Genomic DNA, 21,142 nt, shown 5'->3' with positions numbered 1-21,142 from the left:
AAAATTAAGAGGACCATACAACAAGACTTTCATTTTCGTTCGCTTTAATAACTATTAATAGCTAGCTGTACGATTAATTACATTTACCAAGTTTCACATTTGGTAACACCTCAAAGTAATCTTATCCCAGCCATCTTTATGCACCCAAGACACAGCCAAGAAATAGGAAGTCTGCAGAAAACAGATATGGAGGAGGCCAGACCCCAAAGCTCAGGGGCTGTGTTCACAGGCAAGCCCTGGAGGAACACCTCTTGAAGGGCCTGTTTCCTCTGACTTGGTGCTGGGTTCCCGTACGCCTCCCGATCCAGAATAGAAAGAGAAAACAAGACTTCTCAGAGTGAACAAGTCACAGCAGCAGGAAGTCGCAGGAATCGGACCGCAAGTAAACATGATCAGGCACCACAAACAGCCTTGCTCTGTGCTCAGGACGGTTCATTTAATCCTCACGCAGCCCCACAAGGTAGATGAGGAAGCTGAGGCTTCAAGAAGTAAAACAGCCTGCTCAAAGTCACCAATAAGCAACACTGGGATATGAGCACAGGTGTGTGTGGCTTGCAAGCCAGGCTCTGTCTGTAAGGATTTGGGGGAGGTGGTGTGTATCTGGGATCATGGAGCACAGGACACAAGCTGGGACCCTTCTGGGTCTCACTGGCACTTCAATGTACAAATACACACATTGTAAGTGTTGGGGTTCATAATGAGGTTCTTGGACATCTAGCAAAGGCTTAGTTTTGATAATGACCCTCATACATTTTGCTGGTGGACACGACAGTACGGAGTCTCTCCCCCAGCCTAAATTTAGCAGAATACCACTGGCCCTGGGGCCCCAGGAGAGCAACTCCTTCGCCTCACTCCCTATTGCACCCTTTTCATTAGGGACTCTTTCCCTTCCCCTTTCACTTTCTATGTGGGATGCAACTGACGTCTCCCTGAGCCTCAAGGCCCATGAGGGCGACAGGAGAAAATCCAGGGTAGAGATTGTCACTACTGTTATCTCACTGGGGGTCCTGACCCCACCGCCCTTCTACCAGTGCCGTGTCCTCAGCGTGTGCTCAGTGAGTCATGGTGGTGGAGACCCACAGTCATTTCCCGAGCTTCTTACTCTCAGCCACATGATTCCACCTGTGCTGCACTTCCTCACTTTATCTGTTGTGTCCACCGTGCTGACACAGCGATAGCCACTGGGGGCCTAGCAGTAACCACACCCTGTCTCGTGGAGCTAGCTCTCTAATGGGACACATGACCACACAGTTCATAATGATGGTGGGGAGTGCCCTCTATGGAGGGAATGTAAGAGTACTTACAGTTGGGGTCATCTAGGCAGGAAAAGTATGGTCATGTTCCCCAGAACTCTTAGAAATGGATCACAAGGTAGATGAGCTTACAGGAAACCGGGCCAGCGTGGTGCAATAGAACAGTTCCCCTCCCTGCCAAATTCTTCAGCCCTTGTGTCCAAGGTCAGATGCCTTGTCTTCCACAAAACATTCCCTGGCGTCCACCCTTCGTCCCCTTCAGCTATAAGTGACCCTTCTCTCCTGCAAGTATTCATCCTTCTAAAGGCTGGGTGCCAGGCACTAAGAGACAGGCAGCTGCCTCCCAGACCTAAGGAGTGTGGGGCCTAACCAGGAATAAGCTTCACAGCCATTGCTCTCAGGCCAAGCCGTGGTCCAGGCACCTGCAGGCATTAATCCGTGTCCTCAGCCCCACACCCACGGGGAGCAGGTGTAGTTACTATTCCCACTTTCCCGATAAGGAAGCACAAGGTATGTTAAGTACATCGCTCAGATGTAAAGATACAAAGAAATAATCAGAGGTGTGATGAGTGCTACAGAGGCCTGATAGGCATGGGTAGCAGGGACCTTGTTATAGGGAAATCACAAAGGAGGGTCGGTCTGGTGATGTAGCTAAGACCTCAAGTCTGAGAGTCAGACTTTGATTCCAGTCCCTGCTCTGCAAGTGATTAGTTGTGTGACTTTCAGTACATCACTGAACTTCTCCAGGCTTCACTTCGAGCCACTGTAAAATAAGGATGCTAATATCCACTTTACGGAGTTAAACACGGTCCTCTGCGCAGACTTAGCAGAGCGCCTGGGCAGGTGTTGAGTTCGGGAAATCGTAGCTTATTGCCCTCTGGTCTGTGATGTGACCCTGACTTGCCTTTCTGTTAGGCTGCAGCATCTCTCTGGCAGTGTCTATATCTGATCCAACCCCATGTCCGTCCCCCAGAACCCTCCCTAAGGTCATGCATTTCTATTAGGCGCTCAGTGAGTATTTGTAGATTGCATGAACGAGGGAGGGAATGCATGAGTGAGTAGCTGTCACCACATGGCAGGTATCTTTGCTGAACACTGGTTTAGTCTTCTGACGAAAGCCTCCTAATGTAGCCGCTTCAGACGAGAGCAGGCTTTTTTCTCTGAAGTACCCAGCCAACGTCGTCTGGCGGTGTCTGACTCCGTGGTGTTGGCGGGGACACGAACCAAGCACAGCTTGATTTTTATGGTTTCATGTAAGAGATGGAGCCTCCACCGCTGTCACTTCAGAAGAGTGTTGTTTTGACGTTTCAGCCACACAAATGGAGTGAAACTGCCATTATAGGAGATAAGCAAGGGAGACTGAAGTGTCAGAATTTAGGGCCCTGCCTTCAAAGCAGATCCACCTGTTGCCCCCACAGTTTGCGAGTGGCCCCATTGAACACAAAGGGGCTGATGTTTGAATGCAGGCGGGCTGCCGGGCGCCGCCATCTGAGGACGTCTAACTGTGTCCCCTCTTTGTCTCCCGTCCCTCCCCACTGTCCTCGCTCTGCAGGAATGGCATCACCAGCTGCCGGATGCGGACTGAGAGTGAGCCGTCGTGTGGCTCACCAGTGGTCAGCGGAGACCCCAAGGAGGATCACAACTACAGCAGTGCCAAGTCCTCCAACGCCCGGAGCACCTCGCCCACCAGCGACTCCATCTCCTCTTCCTCCTCCTCGGCCGACGACCACTATGAGTTTGCCACCAAGGGGAGCCAGGAGGGCAGCGAGGGCAGCGAGGGGAGCTTCCGGAGCCACGAGAGCCCCAGCGACACGGAAGAGGATGACAGGAAGCACAGCCAGAAGGAGCCCAAGGATTCTCTGGGGGACAGCGGGTACGCATCCCAGCACAAGAAGCGCCAGCACTTCGCCAAGGCCAGGAAGGTCCCCAGCGACACACTGCCCCTCAAAAAGAGACGCACTGAAAAGCCCCCCGAGAGCGATGATGAGGAGATGAAAGAAGCGGCGGGGTCCCTCCTGCACTTAGCAGGGATCCGGTCCTGTTTGAATAACATCACCAATCGGACGGCAAAGGGGCAGAAAGAGCAAAAGGAAACCACAAAAAATTAAAAACAAGTCACTGATTTGTTTTGAACTTACGGCCATTTGGTTTCAGCATGTCAGGAGATTTCTAATGATTTGTGGCAATATCAGCAATTTTTTTTCTTTTTTCTTGTTTTTGGTTTGGTTTTCTTTCTTTTCTTTTCCTTTTATTTTGTTTTAATTTGCCCCCTCTTCTTTGTTTTGGACCCTTAAGAATTTTATTTTTAAAGGAGATTGAAGCCATAGAACTCATTGACACTCAGCTGTTTTACAAAAGCTTTTCATTATCTGAAGACAAAATCGAAAAAGCCAAAATTACCATTGCTTCCTCCAGCTTGTCAGAAACCTGTGGCTGAATCCACAGGGATGTCAACGTCAATACCACAGGAACACACATTCGGCACCTAGAAGGCACGTGGGCAAAGTAATCATCGTTCAGGCTCAACCCTTAGGTTTAAAAAGTCAGGTTGTCCATCCCATTGGGTTCACTGAGTGAAGGCACATAAAGCAATTGAGGAGAAGGAGGAACCCCTCGTCCCCCTAGGAGCAGACCCAAGCTTGTGGCACCAGGCATCTGATGGTGCCAGGAAAGCCACTGGAATTGTCACACGGCGAGCACGGAGGGCCGGCCACCAGTCCTCCATGCTTCTGAACTCTGAAGCCCGATGACGTCTTACGAGGTGGACGTTGGACTGTTCATGCACATCGGGTGTCAGTGACTCATGAAGAAGAAATGGGGTAAATTTTTAGTGATGTTGGTCATCATTGAATTCTGTTCTCTATTAAATTAAGAAAATGTTCCAAAAGCCATAAGCCTGAAGGTTGGCCCTGTGCACACACACATACACACACACACCACAACACACCACACACACACACACACACACACACACACACGGAGAGAGAGAGAAAACTGATGCGGAAAACAAGCTGTGTCTTCTTAACTGCCCAAGTGAAAAGCAACCAAGTCCAGGAAATTACAATAGCTGTTAAGGAAAGGAAATAATGGTACAGATCTTTTTCTGTCTATCAAAACTATTTGATCCAAGTGAAAAAAAAAAAAACTAGAAAGCTACAGAACCTGCCATTAGTATTGTGGTGTATTTTTAAGATTAAAGGTACACTGATGGACAAAAAAAAAAAAAAAAAAGTAAAACATGGCAAAAAAAAAATAACTCCTATACTGCCCTCAAAACGGAGTTTGCAATTAATGTCAGGATTTATCTTTGCAAAAATCAGTGATTTCCACATTCAGCCAGTATAGCCAGCAGAAATTTCTGATCCACAATGCATGGATTCCTTTGAAGAAAAAAAAGAAAAAGAAAAAAATCACAAAAACAAACTTTTTTTATTCAAAAGTAAAAAAGTTCTTGTAAGGTAAATAATGTATTTAGCATGAAGCATGAATTATTTTCATATAAATATAGAAAATAGAGAAAAGGCTATGCCTCTAATTTTTAAGCCCTTAGGCTTAGAGGTTCTTTTGGTTTTCTTCTTTTTTCTTTCTTTTACTTTGCTTTCTTTTTTTCCTTTTTGTTTTTGTTTTTGTTTTTTGTTTTTGTTTTTGTTTTTTTTCTGGGTTATTTTGTTTTGGTTTTTTGAAGCAGGTGTTTAAGGTTTAACCTTCTTCAGGGACAAATTCTGACTGTTGGGGAACTTACTCTGCAATATAAAAATATCTTCATGCTCTGGTAGGGCTTGGATGGTTGAACTCTGTACTGCCTTGTGTGCACTTCAGCCCCGACCCCCTCTGATTCTCTGTTGAAAAGTGTGTCCTTTCTCTCTGTCTGTACATGTTTAACATGACGCAATAATTTGAGGGCAATCTTAGTAGTGAGTGTGTATGATAGAATCAAGAGAATTATGGGACGCTTACTTGAGAAAATCATTACCATGATTTGGTTCTAGGAAAAAGGCAGTGAATAATTATGCAAATTAGCCAGAAGAAGGGGAAACGTGCTAATGGGCCTTATTGGGTGAGGGGACGAGATGGGGTTCATGTGAAGGAGGAAGCGATGCCGAGGTAGGAAAGGCCAGCCCCAGACATTCTATCGCCACAATGCCACATCGCGGTAGGAAGCAGGGGCCGGCCATCGCTACCTTCAGCACACTGACCAACCTGGAATTAAGACCACCTAGATTGTGAGAGCTGAATTTAGAAATCAGACAGTGTCATGCAGCCCAGAAACTCCTGTTGTTACCTTTGCCTAAGAAATTTTCTTTGGTGGTGGGAGGGGGGGGTCCAAAGAGAAATCTCTAAAAGAATATGATCTTCCATCCAAGTGGAAGGAAACTTTAAAACACAAACACCCAGTACTGTGGCTCAGGATATGATGCATGAGGAGAGGGAGGGAACAGAGATAACCTTAACTTTTAAAAAAGGGACTGCTGTGGGCCAAAGCCAAGCCCATCTGCCAGGACCAGGTAATGTCAGAGCTCCATCAGCCCGGACAGTGGGAACTAACTGATGGATTCCCCACACTTACCTTCCGGTGGGTTGCTGGTGAGAGAACCTGAAAAAACCTACACCTCTACAGCAGGTCGAATTCATGACCTGAAGCTGAATACTTCCAGCATATCTGTTCAGGGTGTAGATGGGAATAAAGTATCTTTGCACTGCTCTGTTCCCTCCGTCTCCCCAGACATCTGACACCCTAAAAGCCATCCACAGCTATGGAGCCTGAGCGACACCTTGATTTTGATTTGTGTTGTCACCTGACCAAGCCTAAAGACCTCCAGCTCAGTCCCCCACCTTCATCCCACCCCACAGATGATAAAATTCAGACCTCTCTCCTGAAAGGCAGAGGTTCAACATTCAGGACTGTTTCTGGCCGAGGACTTCTTCCAATTAAAACCCCCACCATGGGCTGTCTCCCCTCATTTCATTTTTCTAAAGGGGCAGAGGCCTCTTTTAGAAAATAATAAAATGCAATGTGTGTGATTTACTTTTCTGATCTCTTTGAGAAATAGAGAAATATAAAAGTGTGTTCTTAACTCCAGAACCACTCTTTTTGCATAAATACCTCATCGGGCAGCTTTCTAAGTGTGATTTTCCTGAGTCTCCCTTCGTTGGATCTGCCGGAAGACTTGTCGGGGAACCTTTAGTGAGGGTACTTCTTCCTATTTTTCTTCTGTTTTTGGAGGCATACACATTATGCATAACCAAAACAATGGCTCAATTGTGTTTAACTTTGTATTTTGATTGTTGAGAACAAAAACAAAAAGTATCAATGTGTATGTGGCTGTTTGTAGTGAATTCATTGGAGAATGAGGTTGTCCGCGTGCTTAACAAGCCAAGGGGCAGGAGGCACCCTCTCTTATCCCCTCCTCCAAGAGCAGTAGAGAATTTAAGCACAAGCCTATTTGTGAAAGAATATTTTGCTTAAGTGTCATTCACTTTAGTCTTGGAATTCCTTCCCAAACGTCAGGTGTTCTTTTAGCTTCCAAACTAGCATATGTATCCATTAGTCTGACAGATCGCCTGAACACCATTAAGAGGTGTGGCGTTTTTGCTTTCATTTCTCCTGCTGGGAGAAGTGGCGGTTCATGTGTCATTCCAGTATCTCACATACTCACACGGGGCAGGGGGGAGGGGGAAATGGGGAACTATAGCAATATTTAAAGATGCTTTGGAAACCAACCGTGAACACATCAACACCACGACGTCTATGATTACTTGCTATTGGCCCTCGGACACATTTAAGAGAAAGAGACGGTCACTCTTTTTTTCTTAAATGATATACACATAAACAGTTATTTTTATCCTATTATAATTGTCTTTTATCTTTATCTAGTACTATGTGGAAAGGGTTTGCATCATAGATTTTTCCCAGCCTTATAATATACCATAAGCTCCTACTTCCCTGCCCCTTTCTAATCAGTATTCTTTCAAGAGTTCTTTGGTGAAGCCATCTATCTGAAACTAAAATGAACCAAACCCATATTTCACTGGTGGTTGGAGAAAACCATGGCCAAAACGATTGTGGCAGGTCTCAATCTTGGGAGTTTTTAAGAAGGAATGTGCCAGAGGCCTTTCCCAAGAACAGAGTTTTCTTTTGTTTTGCAGAGGCATTCAATGTGTCTAGTGCTTGCTGGCCACAGCAGTTACTACCACGGAGCCTTCTGGGAGGGGCCGTTGTGTTGAAGGAGGCTCCTGCCTGAGGGACAGCATCAGGCAGTGGGCTCTGTAGAGTGAGAACCAGGTGGAGGCCTTCTGTGCCCAGCTCAGAGTCCTGCACCACACCAGGACTGCCCAGGCCAAGGGCCACTGACGCAAGTTCCACTCATTCCACTCTGTGGGGGGTGCCTTGTGCCTCTCCTGGAAGGGCTCTTGGAGAAGGAATTGGAGTTACGTACAAGTGACCTAAATGGGAAGCTTTTCTGGATGAGATTGGATTAAATTCCATGTGATTTCTCTTTCCCTTTAATTCAGGTTGGGACTCGTTTCTTTCTGGTGGATCACAGCTGCCCAGATGTTGCAATTGATTTTTATGTTTCTGTAGAGAAGTATTTTTCTTTCATCTTCAGGATTTTTTTTGCCACCAAAAGAAAACATTGGAACTCTGTGTTTCCTCTTGATTGTGACTTCCCAGTGTTGACAGTTGAGTCCTTAGTGTCGTAGGTCCCAGCCCACCAATACTATATCAAACACTGTTATGCACATAATGCAGCACTGTGATCTAATTTAAATAATACTTTTTTATTATTTATACTACTATATATAATATACATCAACACTTTTGCTATATAACCTAAGTGATAACCCTCTTTTAGTTACCTGCCAAACTCTGGACTTGGTTTATATTGCAGTTAACACAGTTACAAAGTTGTAATGGTGTCTTTTTTTCCTTTGTAACGGAATGTGTAAATCAAAGTATATACATTGTGTGGTGTTCCTGTTTCTGGAGTTTCATGAGGATTTACACATGGCATTCAGTGTTCTGTATAGATCTGCCTACCTTTGTGAACTCATCTGTTAACCCTCTTCCTTTGAGAGAGCACCGGCGATGGTGGTTAACTCCTTGTGTTTTCTCTCTCTCCTACTGGTTATTCTTGAATTAAGCACAGACTCGTCAGCTCGGTTGCTTTATCATGAATAATGTGTGTGACCTTGCAGTTCTTCCACAGTTCAGCAAACAAGTGCTAGCTTCACTGACCAAAAATTAAGGAAGGAAAACCCAGTTTTTAAAATGATCCATCTTTTAACAGCCGAAACCGATGTGTCTATGGTGCTGCATCTTGCTGTTGTACTTCTGAAATCAGACCTGTGTGAACGATCATTTCTGACTTAACCGTGAGATGCTCACGAGTACCCTTCCCGTTGTTTTGTTAGCGTTGAAATTAAGACTATTTATTTGGAATATATACAACAGTGTTTTTCCACTGTATTTCATTTGCAAAAGTTGAGAACTGCTTCCTCTACCTTTTGCAAAATAATTGATATTCCATATTGGATTCTCAAAGACTTCGATATGGTGAACCTATTAAACCTAGAAATTGTATTCATCCTTTCATGACTGGGGCCTGAGTTCCCCAGCCCCTCTCCTTCTTTTTTTTAGTTGAGATTTAGCACACTCTCAGTTATTTAAACATGCAACATTTCTTGAGTATGTATGTTGAGGCCATCTGAGCTCATAGCTGATTCAGTAACCAGTTTCATGCTGTGTCATTCACACTCACTACTTAATACTGCCATGGTGAAAATGTGGAGGAAAAATGTATCCATGTGTGTCTGGGAAGCGTATACACTTGTACATTTTTTAATACTCTGATTCTGTAACATTTCTGAGTTTTGTTTTACAGAAAAAAAAAAGTGATAAAGCAATCAGAAGACCAAGAGGTTTACTATTGATGCTTAGGGTCGTCTGACCTTGGCTGGCCAATAGACCTACACGGCCAAATTAATTTACGAGAGTAATAATTTTTCAAAAGCCAATTTTTTTTCTGTATTTTCTGTATGAAACTGCCAATATCATGAATAGAAAGGGAGAACCATAAAGGAGAAAGAACGTGATGTTCTGTTATGTTCGTGTGAACCTAAAGAAACAATGTGGAGGCAGGCGCGATCAGCCGAACTCTAGGGACTTGATGGTGTTGCTTGGAAGGCATCCATACCTGCATTTTGCATTCTTCGTATGTAATCATATTGCCAAAGACAAACTATTTCATCATTTATTGTAAATAACACTTTTCCCCAGACCTACCATAAAGTTTCTGTGATGTATTGTCTTCCAGTTGCAATAAAAATTACTGAGTTGCATCAATTGAAGAAAAACACCACGTAGTGTTATGTGTGCTGCGTCTCCCTGTGCAGATGCTGGTCCGCAACATCATGTCTGTTTCTTACCTGCGGTCAGGTGCATGTGCAGTTTTTGCAGTCTGGTGCGGGTTCTCAGCTGCAATTATTGTGCCCCTCCTCACACATGTGTGTGTGGGTGGACATCACACACTGCTCTGCAAACACAAATGTGCATTCGGAAGCTGGGCTTACCCGGGATCTCAGGAGAATTCCAGCTTTGGTGTAGACAGCTGGTGGCTGGCCAGCCTCCCATCATGAGCCTTAAGACTTGCGGTTTAGATGGAGCTTCCCTTTCATTTGGAAGTTGTCAAACAATAAACTGCAGTTGTACTTTAGGACTGGAGCCTGCCAGCCTATCGCAGATCGTGAGGGTTTCTTGTGATGATATTCCTAGCCCTAAGTTCTTCATCTGCCAGGGTTTATTACATCATCACTCAAGTGCCCACCCCAGACCCTCACACACACATCCCCCAGGAGCCAACAAGGAGCTGATGGGAGAGAGGGGAGTGGGAACAAGGAATGGATCACAGGTCACCAGTCACCGTGCTGGAGGAGTAGAAAGAGGATGTTCTCATGCATCTCCCTGGTTCCTTTTGTGATGATTTTGTTTTCAGCATGCCCTGTCTGCAGGTCTTGCCACCAACAGTAACCATAGTGTAGAGTTGGCCTTGGCCACTACCCTTCTGCTGGGCCCCCATATCCACTGGTGTCTGTGTCCTCCAAGATGCTTGGGCTGTGTCTCCTGTCCTCCTGCGATCATGGTATCATTCTAAGGTCATAGGCCTATCTGTCCTGGTAAGCCTGCTGGGATAAATTCCTCCCCATTACACATCTCAAGGTGGTCACCTCTGGATCCTGTGGGTTTGGCCCTTGTTGCTGCCATATCTGATCCCACTGTTGGAATGACTTTCAAAGCTGTGATGTGTCCTCCAGGGTACAAATCAATATTCGGGGATACTTGATTGGGAGGCAGAGCTAAAGTCATTGGGAGCTGAATCTGATGAATCAAGTAATCATCCAAATCGGGTAGTGCTTGAGGCCAAATATAAGGTGGGGCCACCTTAAAACAGCACCTACAACAACCATTTTCAATAAGTGACTCGCGAGACTGGAGGAGAGACCCCACGTGGATGATCAGCATGCCTGAGGGAGCCCTGTCAAAATGATCACCCCTGCAGAATTCTGATCAGGTAACACTGTCTTCAAAGTCCTATGGGTTCTTAGAGCAGGGGACTTCTCCCCATGGTGTCAGGGACCGTGAAGGCTCTCTGGGCTTGAAGCTGAGTCTGGATGGGTGCCAGTGAGGGGCACTGCAGACCCTAAGCAGTTTCTCCTTACCTTTTGACTGCACTGCCTGATGAAAGTATGAACTAAGAAGTCACCATCCTTCTAGAAAGTTATGAACAGATGAGGGCATTTTCGGGAGTCTGATATGACTAGGAGGTTTTTATGAGCTAAAAGCTCACGTTCTGGTTACCCTACTTCCAGATCACCAAATTAAATGGCCCTACATATGCCAGCGGAAGTGTGTTTTGACCTTTTTTTTCATTGATAGGAATACAAAACCAGGGTTTGTGGGCTGGGTGTGGACAATTTTTTAAAAGACTCAAGTACAAGGGAAGGAACATTTAATAATATTTAATAGTGTGTTTATTCCCTTGTACTCGAGTCTTTTAAAAAATTGCCGCTTTGTTTTGTGTGAACAGACCTTTCTAGAGCAGTGTGTCTAAATAATGCTCATAGCAGTCATACCGTAATTTGAAATCATTCTTGGGCATTTTTGGACTCAGTAACTGTTTTATGAGAATCGTTTTATGTTACTCCATAATAAAGTAATTTGGAGTATATATGGCTAAATCTCCTTCAAATACGGCAACTTACTTGAGAGAGTCAGGAATTCTACTTTTCTCACCCGGTACACGTTTCAAACTGACTTCTAAAAAGATATAATATGGACGAAGTACATATTATGTCTGGTGGGGAAAGTCTGAAACCAAGATAGTGGCTGATTTCTAACTCCCCCCAGGATACAGTTTCTTCATTAAATGAGTCCAGTCCATTCACATTATGAAACAGGAAGGAATATTAGAGACCATTGGTCCAAACTCCCCATTTTATGGACCAGGCAGCTGAGACACAGGAAAATTTTTGCCCAGGATAACACGCCTAGCTAGTCGTGGAGCTGGACTTAAAGAGAAGAAATTTTCTGTCTTTTCTATTGTATCCATTTATTTGGTATGTAATTATAATCATCAGATCTGTAGGATTTCATAGCTGTCAATTCACCACACATACACACTTAACATATCCTGTGCATTTTCCATATAGCTATAGTGAAAAATGATTATCTTTTGAAGTAATACATAACATCCTGTTGAATGGGTGTCCTGCCATCTTCAGCTGTTACCTTACTCTTCAATGTTTATATTGCTTTCAATTTCTCCATTATAAGTAATACTGCAATGAACATCTTCAGGTATGTGGCAATTTACATTCTTTCCACTTGTCTTTCAGTTAGATTGACTATTGGACTATTGAAACAAAAGCGTTATCAATGAGGTAGCTCTTTATACACAGACTTTCTAAGAGGCACCAATGCCAACAGCAGTGAATGCAAACCCCAGTTTCATGACACTGTCACCAGTATTGGATATGATTTTACTCTTTAATTTTTGCTAACAGACAAAAATAGTACTTTGTTGCCATTTTGATTTTAAGTTAATTTCTAGCAAAGTTACATTACTTTTCATATGTTTGCTGACCATTTATTATTTAACTTGGTGGAATCATCTGTAACTGACTCTCTAAGAGTTTAAAAGAGATAATTCATATTTATAGACTCCTTGCTACAATGTCCCCAATTCACCATTAAATGGTGTCAAGATGCCCAAACACATCACCTGCCTGCAGAGGTTTTACCATATTCAGACACTTCTAATTGTTCCTATATTAAGACAAAATCCTGCTCCCTAAGACTTTTACCTGAAGGTGCTTAGACTATCCTAAAAGGCCACAAACATGTAAATTTAAATCATCTTGCACATGGCAACAATATTGTTGAAAACAACAATAATTTCTAAGTCTTTTTCAGAATAAACATTCCAACTTCTGCCTCCTATTTGCTTTCTTCTGAACATGTTCCCATTTGTGATCAGAACCAAGAACTGATGACAGAATTCCAGGTACAGTTCAATGATGAGAAACTGTCCCCACCTCATTCTAGATCCTCTGTTTCTATTAATTATAACCAAACCACTGATTCACATTGAAGTTGCTATTAGCTAAAACAACTAAGTCCTGGCTATTGATGTTCTTCTCCAGATACCCATTTTGAATCACGGCGAGGGACTACATTATCTCTGTCAAATCTCCTTGGATTTGGTCCACTGTCTTAAGTCAGTTCAGATTGGCAGTGGGCTGGGGGTATGAGGATTCAGATTTTGTCATCAAAAACATTTGTTTTCCTTCCAGGTATCATTTGATCACAAATTTGAAAATGTCTTTTGTATAAGGACAAAGCTGGAGCCATGTGGCATGGGTCTAGAGCCCTCCTTGTAGGTCAACTTTCTTCTCAGTCAGCACCTTTCATTGTCAGTCATTCATCATTCAACTAGTTATGCAGGCACCAGGCTTTCTGAAGATGCAACCTACATGTCTCCATCCAGTCAAAAGTTTATCAAGTACATCCTCATTCTCCATGTATAAGTCTGTAGTCTTCCTTTATAAGAAAGGAAATAAAGTCGCTCTCTATGCTAAGGTAAGGTCTGCAAATTTGAAATAAAGCAATGAAAAGGAATAAAATTTCACTAATTGTATAAACATTGAAATAATGTGAATTCTACTTTATTCCTATGGGGGAATTAGCCTTGACTTATGCAGTTATTATATGAAGTCTTGAGGAACATACCCCGTGCATGAAAAGAAACCACAATTCATTCATTCCTTTACTCTGTCTTAGCCCAAGATGGCTTCCTTGCCAAGAGCTTGCAAACTATTCTCTTAATAATCCACCCAAGATTCTCACTCAGAGGGTGACATTGAGGCTATGGATTGATATGGTTTGGCTCTGTGTCTCCACCCAAATCTCATGTCGAATTGTAATTCCCAATGTTGGAGGAGGGACCTGGTGGGAGGTGATTGAATCATGGGGACAGATTTCCTTCTTGCTGTTCCCATGATAGTAAGTGCATTCTCATGAGATCTGATGGTTTAAAAGTGTGTGGCACTTCCCCCTTTGCTTTCTCTCTCTCTCCTGCTGCCATGTGAAGATGAGCTTGCTTCCCCTTTGCCCTCCTGCCATGATTTTAAGTTTCCTGAGGCCTCCCAGCCATGCTTCCTGTACAGCCTGAGGAACTGTGAGTCAAACCTCTTTTCTACATAAATTACCCAATCTCAGGTAGTTCTTTATAGCAGTGTGAGAACAAACTAATACATGGATCTGTAGTGTGCAGATATTGTCTGCTGTTTACAACCCGGAAGTTTTGGTGTAATGCCTAATAGTATTTCTTCACTTTATGTACATGCCTATTTAGGGGAATGACTATCTAGCATGTACTTAGCCTTTAAGTATAGTCAAATGAATTTATATAGTTAGCTTCCTTTAAAAATATTATCAGGAGTTTGGTTAACTTCTGGCACCTACTTACTTTTAAATAGTTGGCCCTTTACCCAACATGGCATATATATTTAAGCATCCAGAACTTCAGTAGACTAAAAAGACTGTCCAAAAACACAAAAGAATAAAGAAGTTTAAAAAATAGTTTGGAAAGGGTTGTTTTATTTATTTATTTATTTATTTTTGAGATACAGTCTCAGTCTGTCACCCAGGCTGGAATGCAGTGGGCGTGATCTCGGCTCACTGCAACCTCTGCCTCCCAGGTTCAAGCGATTCTCCTGCCTCAGCCTCCTAAGTAGCTGGGATTACAGGCGTGTGCCAGCACGCCCAGCTAATTTTGTATTTTTAGTAGAGACGGGGTTTCACCATGTTGGTCAGGCTGGTCTCGAACTCCTGACCTCATGATCCCCCCACCTCCACCTCCCAAAGTGCTTTGATTACAGGCGTGAGCCACCTCACCCAGCCTGGAAACTTTTTAAATAGATTCTCTCCTTCATTGTCATAGTCAATTCACACATGTTTCTCAGCAACTGCTATGTGACAATCCTGTTAGGTGCTGGGACACAGATAAAAAATTTGGCTCTTACCTTCAAGCATGATCATGTCCAAAAATCCAGCTGTGCTGATTAATGGGCATCTCACTGGCAGCTGGTATATCCTTCTCCAAACTTTTTAGTAGTTGTTGGTCTTTTCTAGACGTAAGCATGTTGGTTGCAAAGATGAATCCAGCCTTTGTCTTCTTCTCCTGCCAGTCTCCCCTCTTCTCACCTGTTAGCTGATGAGACATTGGATAAGAGCCTGTCTGCTATCTGCAGACTTAGCCATCCCTCCAATGGGTGGATTATTTCTTAATGAACTAATCCTTGCTGCCTGGCACCAGCTCTGTGATAAAAAGAATCTGGGACATTTCTTCTGCACGATGCTTGATGTTCTTGGCTTATAAACAAACATTTGTCTCCCATCCCTGCCCTGCTCCCGTCTTCTTCTCCCCACCACCTCACTTTTATCACTCCTTTCTCAAAATTGCTCTAAGAGCAAAAGATTGGAGAACCTGAATGGTAGAGGATGCTCTTACTTTATCTTAATAACCCTCCTGCCACTATCATTGCCAAACAAGGTTGTGCAGAAAGATGCGTGAAGCCTTCTGTTGATTATCAGGCTAGACTTTCCTCCACAACTCTTATTCACTGAACATGCTGCATAGACCTGCAAGAGTTCATCACCTCCAGCCTTCTGCCTGAATGTGGACCATGGCAGCAAATTCTGCTCTGAGCTAAGAGGGAATGTGTTCATGCATGCTGATTCACAGGGATCTTGTTGTATTATACAAAAAGCATGCCTTTTTGATGCTTAATCCTTTCTGCTAGGCCATTTCTTTTTTTTCCTTTCTTTTTCTTTCTTTCTTTTTTTTTGTTTGTTTGTTTGTGTGTTTGTTTGTTTTTGAAACAGGGTCTTGCTCTGTCACCTGGCTGGAGTGCTCAGTGCCTGATTGTAGCTCACTACAGCCTTGACCTCCCAGATACAGACAATTTTCCCACCTCAGACCCCCAAGTAGCTGGAAATACAGGTGTGTGTCACCACATCTGGCTTTTTTTTTTTCTTTTTTGGAGTGATGGGATTTTACAGTGTTGCCCAGGCTGGTCTTGAACTCCTGGCCTCAAGTGATCCTCCCACCTCAGCCTCCAAGATTTCTGGGATTACAGGCATGAGCCACCATGCCCAGCCTAGACCGTTTCTCTTAGGCTAAAAATTTCATCTAACCCATCAGACCCATTAGGAGGGAAACAACTCTATATTTTTCTACCTTTACTGGCAGTAACTAATCCCCTTGGGAGTAAAAAGGTCAATTGACAACTAAGAAAATTCAGAAGGAGGGATATATATTTTACACCTGAGTTAACTTTTTTACGCTGCAAAGGCAGAAGTTTTCTTCTCTATCTAACGACTTGTAACTTAATAATAACATAAACACACTGTGTATAACATTCATCTTTCATGTTTACAAGGTGCTGTGAAGAAGTCAACCTGTCCATCCCAAACCAACCCTTCTAAGAAGCCTCAAATCAGAGTCCCTCCTGCTCTGTCAGCTCCTCCATGGAACCCAACACCCAGTCTGGCCAGTTGTACTTTAAACTCATCTTTGATCATCCTTTGTCCTCCACTCCTGGTCAAGTCCCATTTCCTCTTGCCCAGGTGATGACCACAGCTACTGGTCTCCACTGACCACACGTTCCTCTGCAGGACCATGAGAATTCTCTTTCCAAATCACCTCTGATTCTGTCATTTCTCAGACCCACCTGAACTGCGGTCATCCTCAATGACTCCAGTCACCAAACTCTTCAGCCTTTTGTGGCTCGGGGCCTCTTCACATTTTTTGCCTCTCCTGGAATGCTCTATGCACTTGCTACCTCTCTCCTCCTGAAAAGTCTCTGTCAGTCCTTCAAGGCCCAAGTCATATGGTTCCCTCACCAAGTTTCAGATCACCAAAGTCCTTTCTCTATTGGTGGCTGTCATCACAGGGTGTTAGGATCCTAAATCCACCTGTTGGCTCCCTCGATGGAGGTGAGCTGCTTAGGGGCAGGCATCAGATGGTATTTTATGCTGAACCCCAGTAGGATGCCTGCCACTTGGATACTTAAGGTGTTTTAAATTTAAGGTGTGTGTTTGTTTTTCATGTCCTCAGTTGGCTAAACAGATAGTTGGCAATAATACATCCATTTCACCAAATTTTTCTTTCATTTAGAGCCAGCAAGTGATATATCTCTGTCTCTTTTCCACAAGAAACTTGCTCCAGCCTGGGCAATATGGCAAAACCCTTTAACCACAAAAATTTCAAAAAAACTAGCCCTTTCTCCCCACATTTTGCCATCAAGTCCTATCAATTCCACCTCTTAAGCGTCTCCAAGTTCCATCCTCACTGCAATAGTAACCTCTGTGCAAACCTATACGATTGCTCTGTTGGATTTTTGCAGTTAGAAAACTTGCATTAATTGCTTCCCCTTTCTCCATTTGTACAAGTCAGACCCCACCAGGGAAATGGAGACACTCTAAGTATATTATCAGTGATCTCCAGAGAAACAGAACCAATAATAGATAGATAGATGATAGACAGATAGATGATAGGTAGACGATAGATAGATGATAGATAGATGATGATAGATAGATAGATGATAGATAGATAATAGATAGATAGATAGATAGATAGATAGATAGATAGAGGTCTAGATACACAAGCAGAGATTTATTATGATACTTGGCCTACGCGACTATGGAAGCCTAGAAGTCCCATAATATGCTGTCTGCAAGCCAGAGACCCAGGAAAGCTGGTGGTGTAATTCAGTCTGAGTCTGAAAGCCTGAGAACCAGGAGAAGACAGATGTCCCAACTCAAGAAGAGAGGTGGAAAATTTGCACTTCCTTTTTGTTCTGTTCATGCTCTCATCAGATTGGATGACGCCTGCCTACATTGGTTAGTGTGGATCTTCTTTACTCAATTTACTGATTCAAATGCTAATCTCATCCAGCTATGGTCGCACAGAAATAGTGTTTTACCAGCTATCTGGGGATCTCTTAGCCCAGGCAAGTTGTACAGGAAATTAACCATCACACCAAGTATGGGTTGGTGCAAAAGTAATTGTGGTTTTTGCCATTAAAAGCAATGGCATCACAATAGTGAGTTCTCATTAGATCTGGTTGTTTAAAAGTGTTTGGCACCTCCCCTCTCTCTCTCTTCCTCTTGTTCCGGCCATGTGAAGTGCCTGCTCCCCCTTTGCCTTCCACCATGACTGTAAGTTTCCTGAGGCCTCCCCAGAAGCCATGTAGATGCCAGCATCATGCTCCCTGTACAGCCTGAGGAACCATGAGCCAATTAAACATCTTTTCTTTCTAAATTACCCAGTCTTAGGTATTTCTTTATAGCAGTGTGAGAATGGACTCATACACATGCAGAGCTAAGCCTAGCTGAGCAAAGAAAGGCCAAGGAAGGAAACCGAGGGCACCAGGAACCCCCAGGCCAGCACGCTGGTCCTGCTCCTCTTTTATCCATTCCCCCACAATCCACTGCAGCCAGGGTGACCGTCCAATCACCCATCTGACACTGTGCCCCTGCCTAAGGTCCTATGCTATGCCCTGTGCTCTGGCTAAGCTCCCAGCCAGCCCTCCAGCCTGATCTCCCATCCCCTCCCAGGCCCACTCTGAGCCTCAGCTGCTTGGTAAGTTGCAGTTCCCAGGCTGTTCCTGGTGCCTTCTGTTGCTTTGCATGGACCACCCTCTCTGCCTTTCTGGAATGTCTTCATGTCTTCCCTCTGTGTTCAACTTCTCCACTCCCTGCTACCAAGGTACCTTGTGGTTAACATGCTTTTATTCTAGCACTTGCTATGTTTTTCTGTGGCTATTGATTTCCCAGTCCCTGTCATGTTCTCCTAAAGGGCAAGCTTTTTGCCCTGTACATCTGTTTATTCCCAGGACTTGCCTTAGCATCTGGCTGCAGCAGTCACTCAGCTAGCATTTTTTGGATAGACAGATGAATGAACAGGAGTTACTGCTCAGATCCTAGCCTGCATGCTATAAATGAGAGCATTGCACCCTCTTCCCCAACCACAGCAAGATGCAGGACAGAGCAGGAGTTGGAATTGCATTCAGGAGCATTTGACAGCATGATATTCCCTCCCACCTAGGAGAGCTCTAGGGGCATGAGGCCTTGCTCACTGCCCATCTTGGGATCTCAGGGATAAATAGGGGATGCTTTGGCTTGTCTTATCTAGGCCGTATCCATGGCCAGGTTGTCTGTGGCCAGCAGGCTGAAAGAATCATCCTCCTTCCCCTGAATGTGAGGCCCAGAAATGTCACAGTTCCAAAGGCTTCTAAAGTATCTGGATAAAGAGGAACAGAGAGGAAGGGAGAGGACCCACAGGATCTACCATCTCCCAGTCCAGCCAGTCCTCCTCCTTTGCTTTCTGTCTACAGGGCATGGAGGTGGAACAGGAGAGACATGGGGAGAGCTCTGGCTGCCCCGTCCTTAGCTTCATGCTTGTTTTGTGCTGACTCGCCATGCTGGAGCCCATTTCCACATGAGAAATCACATCAAAACGTCTCTGCACAACGCTCTTGGCCTGGCTAAGTCAAAATTCTCAGATCATCACTGGGGAGACGATCGATGTTCTTGGCCAGCTTTTAATGACAATCGATTCTCTCCCTGGCTCTTTGTTAAGTGTCATTGAGAACAATTGCATTTTGTGAACCTAGTCACCGGCCTTGAATTTGCAGCTTCCTACAGTTGATGAGAGGCAGAGCATCTTGTTGCTGTTCTTTTCTCAGTCAATCACACAGTATGCTCAACTGTACAATGAATGTTCTTTCCAGTCTGTTTTTTAGGCAACATGTCAGCCTGGCTAATCAGAAAACAAAGTGACTTCTTGTGCATGGGCTCTAAGGAAGGGACTGAGGAAACTCTGGCTGCTGGCTGGCTCCTCTACTGACCTTAAGTTATTGAGGCAGTGGTTAGTGACAGACAGACTGGTTTTCTAGTCCTAGCTTTGCTGCTTACCAGCTGTGTGACCTTGGGCAAAGCACTCACCCTCTCTGAGGCTCTGTTTCTGCATCTGTAGAATGGGATGATAATAGTGCCCAAAATGTAGGTTGTTAAGAGGATTAAATGAAATGATGCATCAGAAAGGGAATTTATATAACATTTGGCATATCTAAGAGGCTCAGTAAATGCCTGTTGTTATTATTATGGCTACTATTATTATTTCACGTTCAGAATCCTAGAACTACATAGCCCAGCCCCTTTATCTGTGATGATGCTGATCAATATAATAGCCACTTGCCACATGTGGCTCCTATACAGCAGTTAAAATGTGGAGTCCAAATTGAAATGTGCTCTAAGTATGAAATTGATACTGGATTTCAAAGGCTTACTATGAAAAAAGAGAATGTAAAATATTCATTGATACCTTTTAAAAATAGTGATGATATATTGAAATAACATTTTGGATCTGTTATGTTAAATAAATTAATTGTACCTGTTTCTTTTTTACTTTAAAAAAATGTCTGCTAGAAAATTTAAAATTGCATATGTGACTCTTTTCTTGGCTACCCTGTGCTATATGGAATCACTTTCAAAGGAGTTCCATCAAATAGACAAAAGTAATTCAACAACAAAAAGTGAGCAACACCCAGAATTCCAATGCTTAACTTGTATCTCTTTTAAAATAATAAACAAAAACTGAAGCATCATGAAAGCTTCTTATATCACCTTTCCTCTTCCAATTTTCTGACACCCAGTGCTGTTCTGAAGCCTTTAATGTGCTACTCCCTGCCCGTGCTGCCAAGTACATGCAAACAATCTCTCTACCTCCAGCTCATGTCACATTTCTCTCCTCTCCACCTGTTCCACCAGTCCCACTTCTGTATCCCCCTTTCGAGAGTCTTCCTCTCCTCCTTGCTTTTTCCCATTTATTCTCTGAATTAGTGTCTCCAAGGAACTGGTCTCTAGATTTGGCAGGTCCTCTCAAAGTGTGAGTGAGGCAGAGCAGATTACCATTAACCAAAGGCATAAAAGACTGATGAATAAACCAGATTGCCAAAGGGTTCATTTAAAACAGAGAGAGTCCTTTTCAGGGACTGTGTGCTCCTTCCGCAGTCCAAGGAACCCTGACCCTAGGTCCACACTGTAGGTCATGCAGGGTGTACATTGTGCAACGCCAGGGACAGCATCTATACCGAGCCTACTGTGATGTGACATGTGCAACATGGTGGTTCTCAGTATTAGGGTCGCCGAGCAGGTGAATTAACGAGTTTAGTGAGTTCAAAATTAGAAACAAAAAGTATCAGCTTTATGACTACCTAGGGGTAAAGAATTCTGGACACAGGACTTAGCAAGTGCAAAGGCTTTA

At 43.8% G+C, this 21,142-nt stretch overlaps 1 protein-coding gene across 13 annotated transcripts in view; it reads left to right on the top strand.

Moving 5' to 3' along the window:
- FOXN3 (forkhead box N3) overlaps positions 1 to 9,608 on the top strand; it is a 462,140-nt gene extending 452,532 nt beyond the window's left edge. For all 13 annotated transcript variants that reach the window (XM_054447786.2, XM_063651974.1, XM_054447790.2 and 10 more), the window contains one exon: positions 2,806 to 9,608. In XM_054447786.2, coding sequence (XP_054303761.1) covers positions 2,806 to 3,361 — 556 coding nt within the window. In that variant the 3' untranslated portion in view covers positions 3,362 to 9,608. The remainder of the gene's footprint in view (positions 1 to 2,805) is intronic.
- Positions 9,609 to 21,142: the final 11,534 nt, after the last annotated feature.

The sequence above is a fragment of the Pongo pygmaeus genome, chromosome 15 (assembly GCF_028885625.2).
Source record: "Pongo pygmaeus isolate AG05252 chromosome 15, NHGRI_mPonPyg2-v2.0_pri, whole genome shotgun sequence".
NCBI classification, from domain to species: Eukaryota; Metazoa; Chordata; class Mammalia; order Primates; family Hominidae; genus Pongo; species Pongo pygmaeus.
The sequence above is the reverse complement of the archived record's forward strand: the minus strand, read 5'-3'. Positions and strand labels throughout refer to the sequence as shown.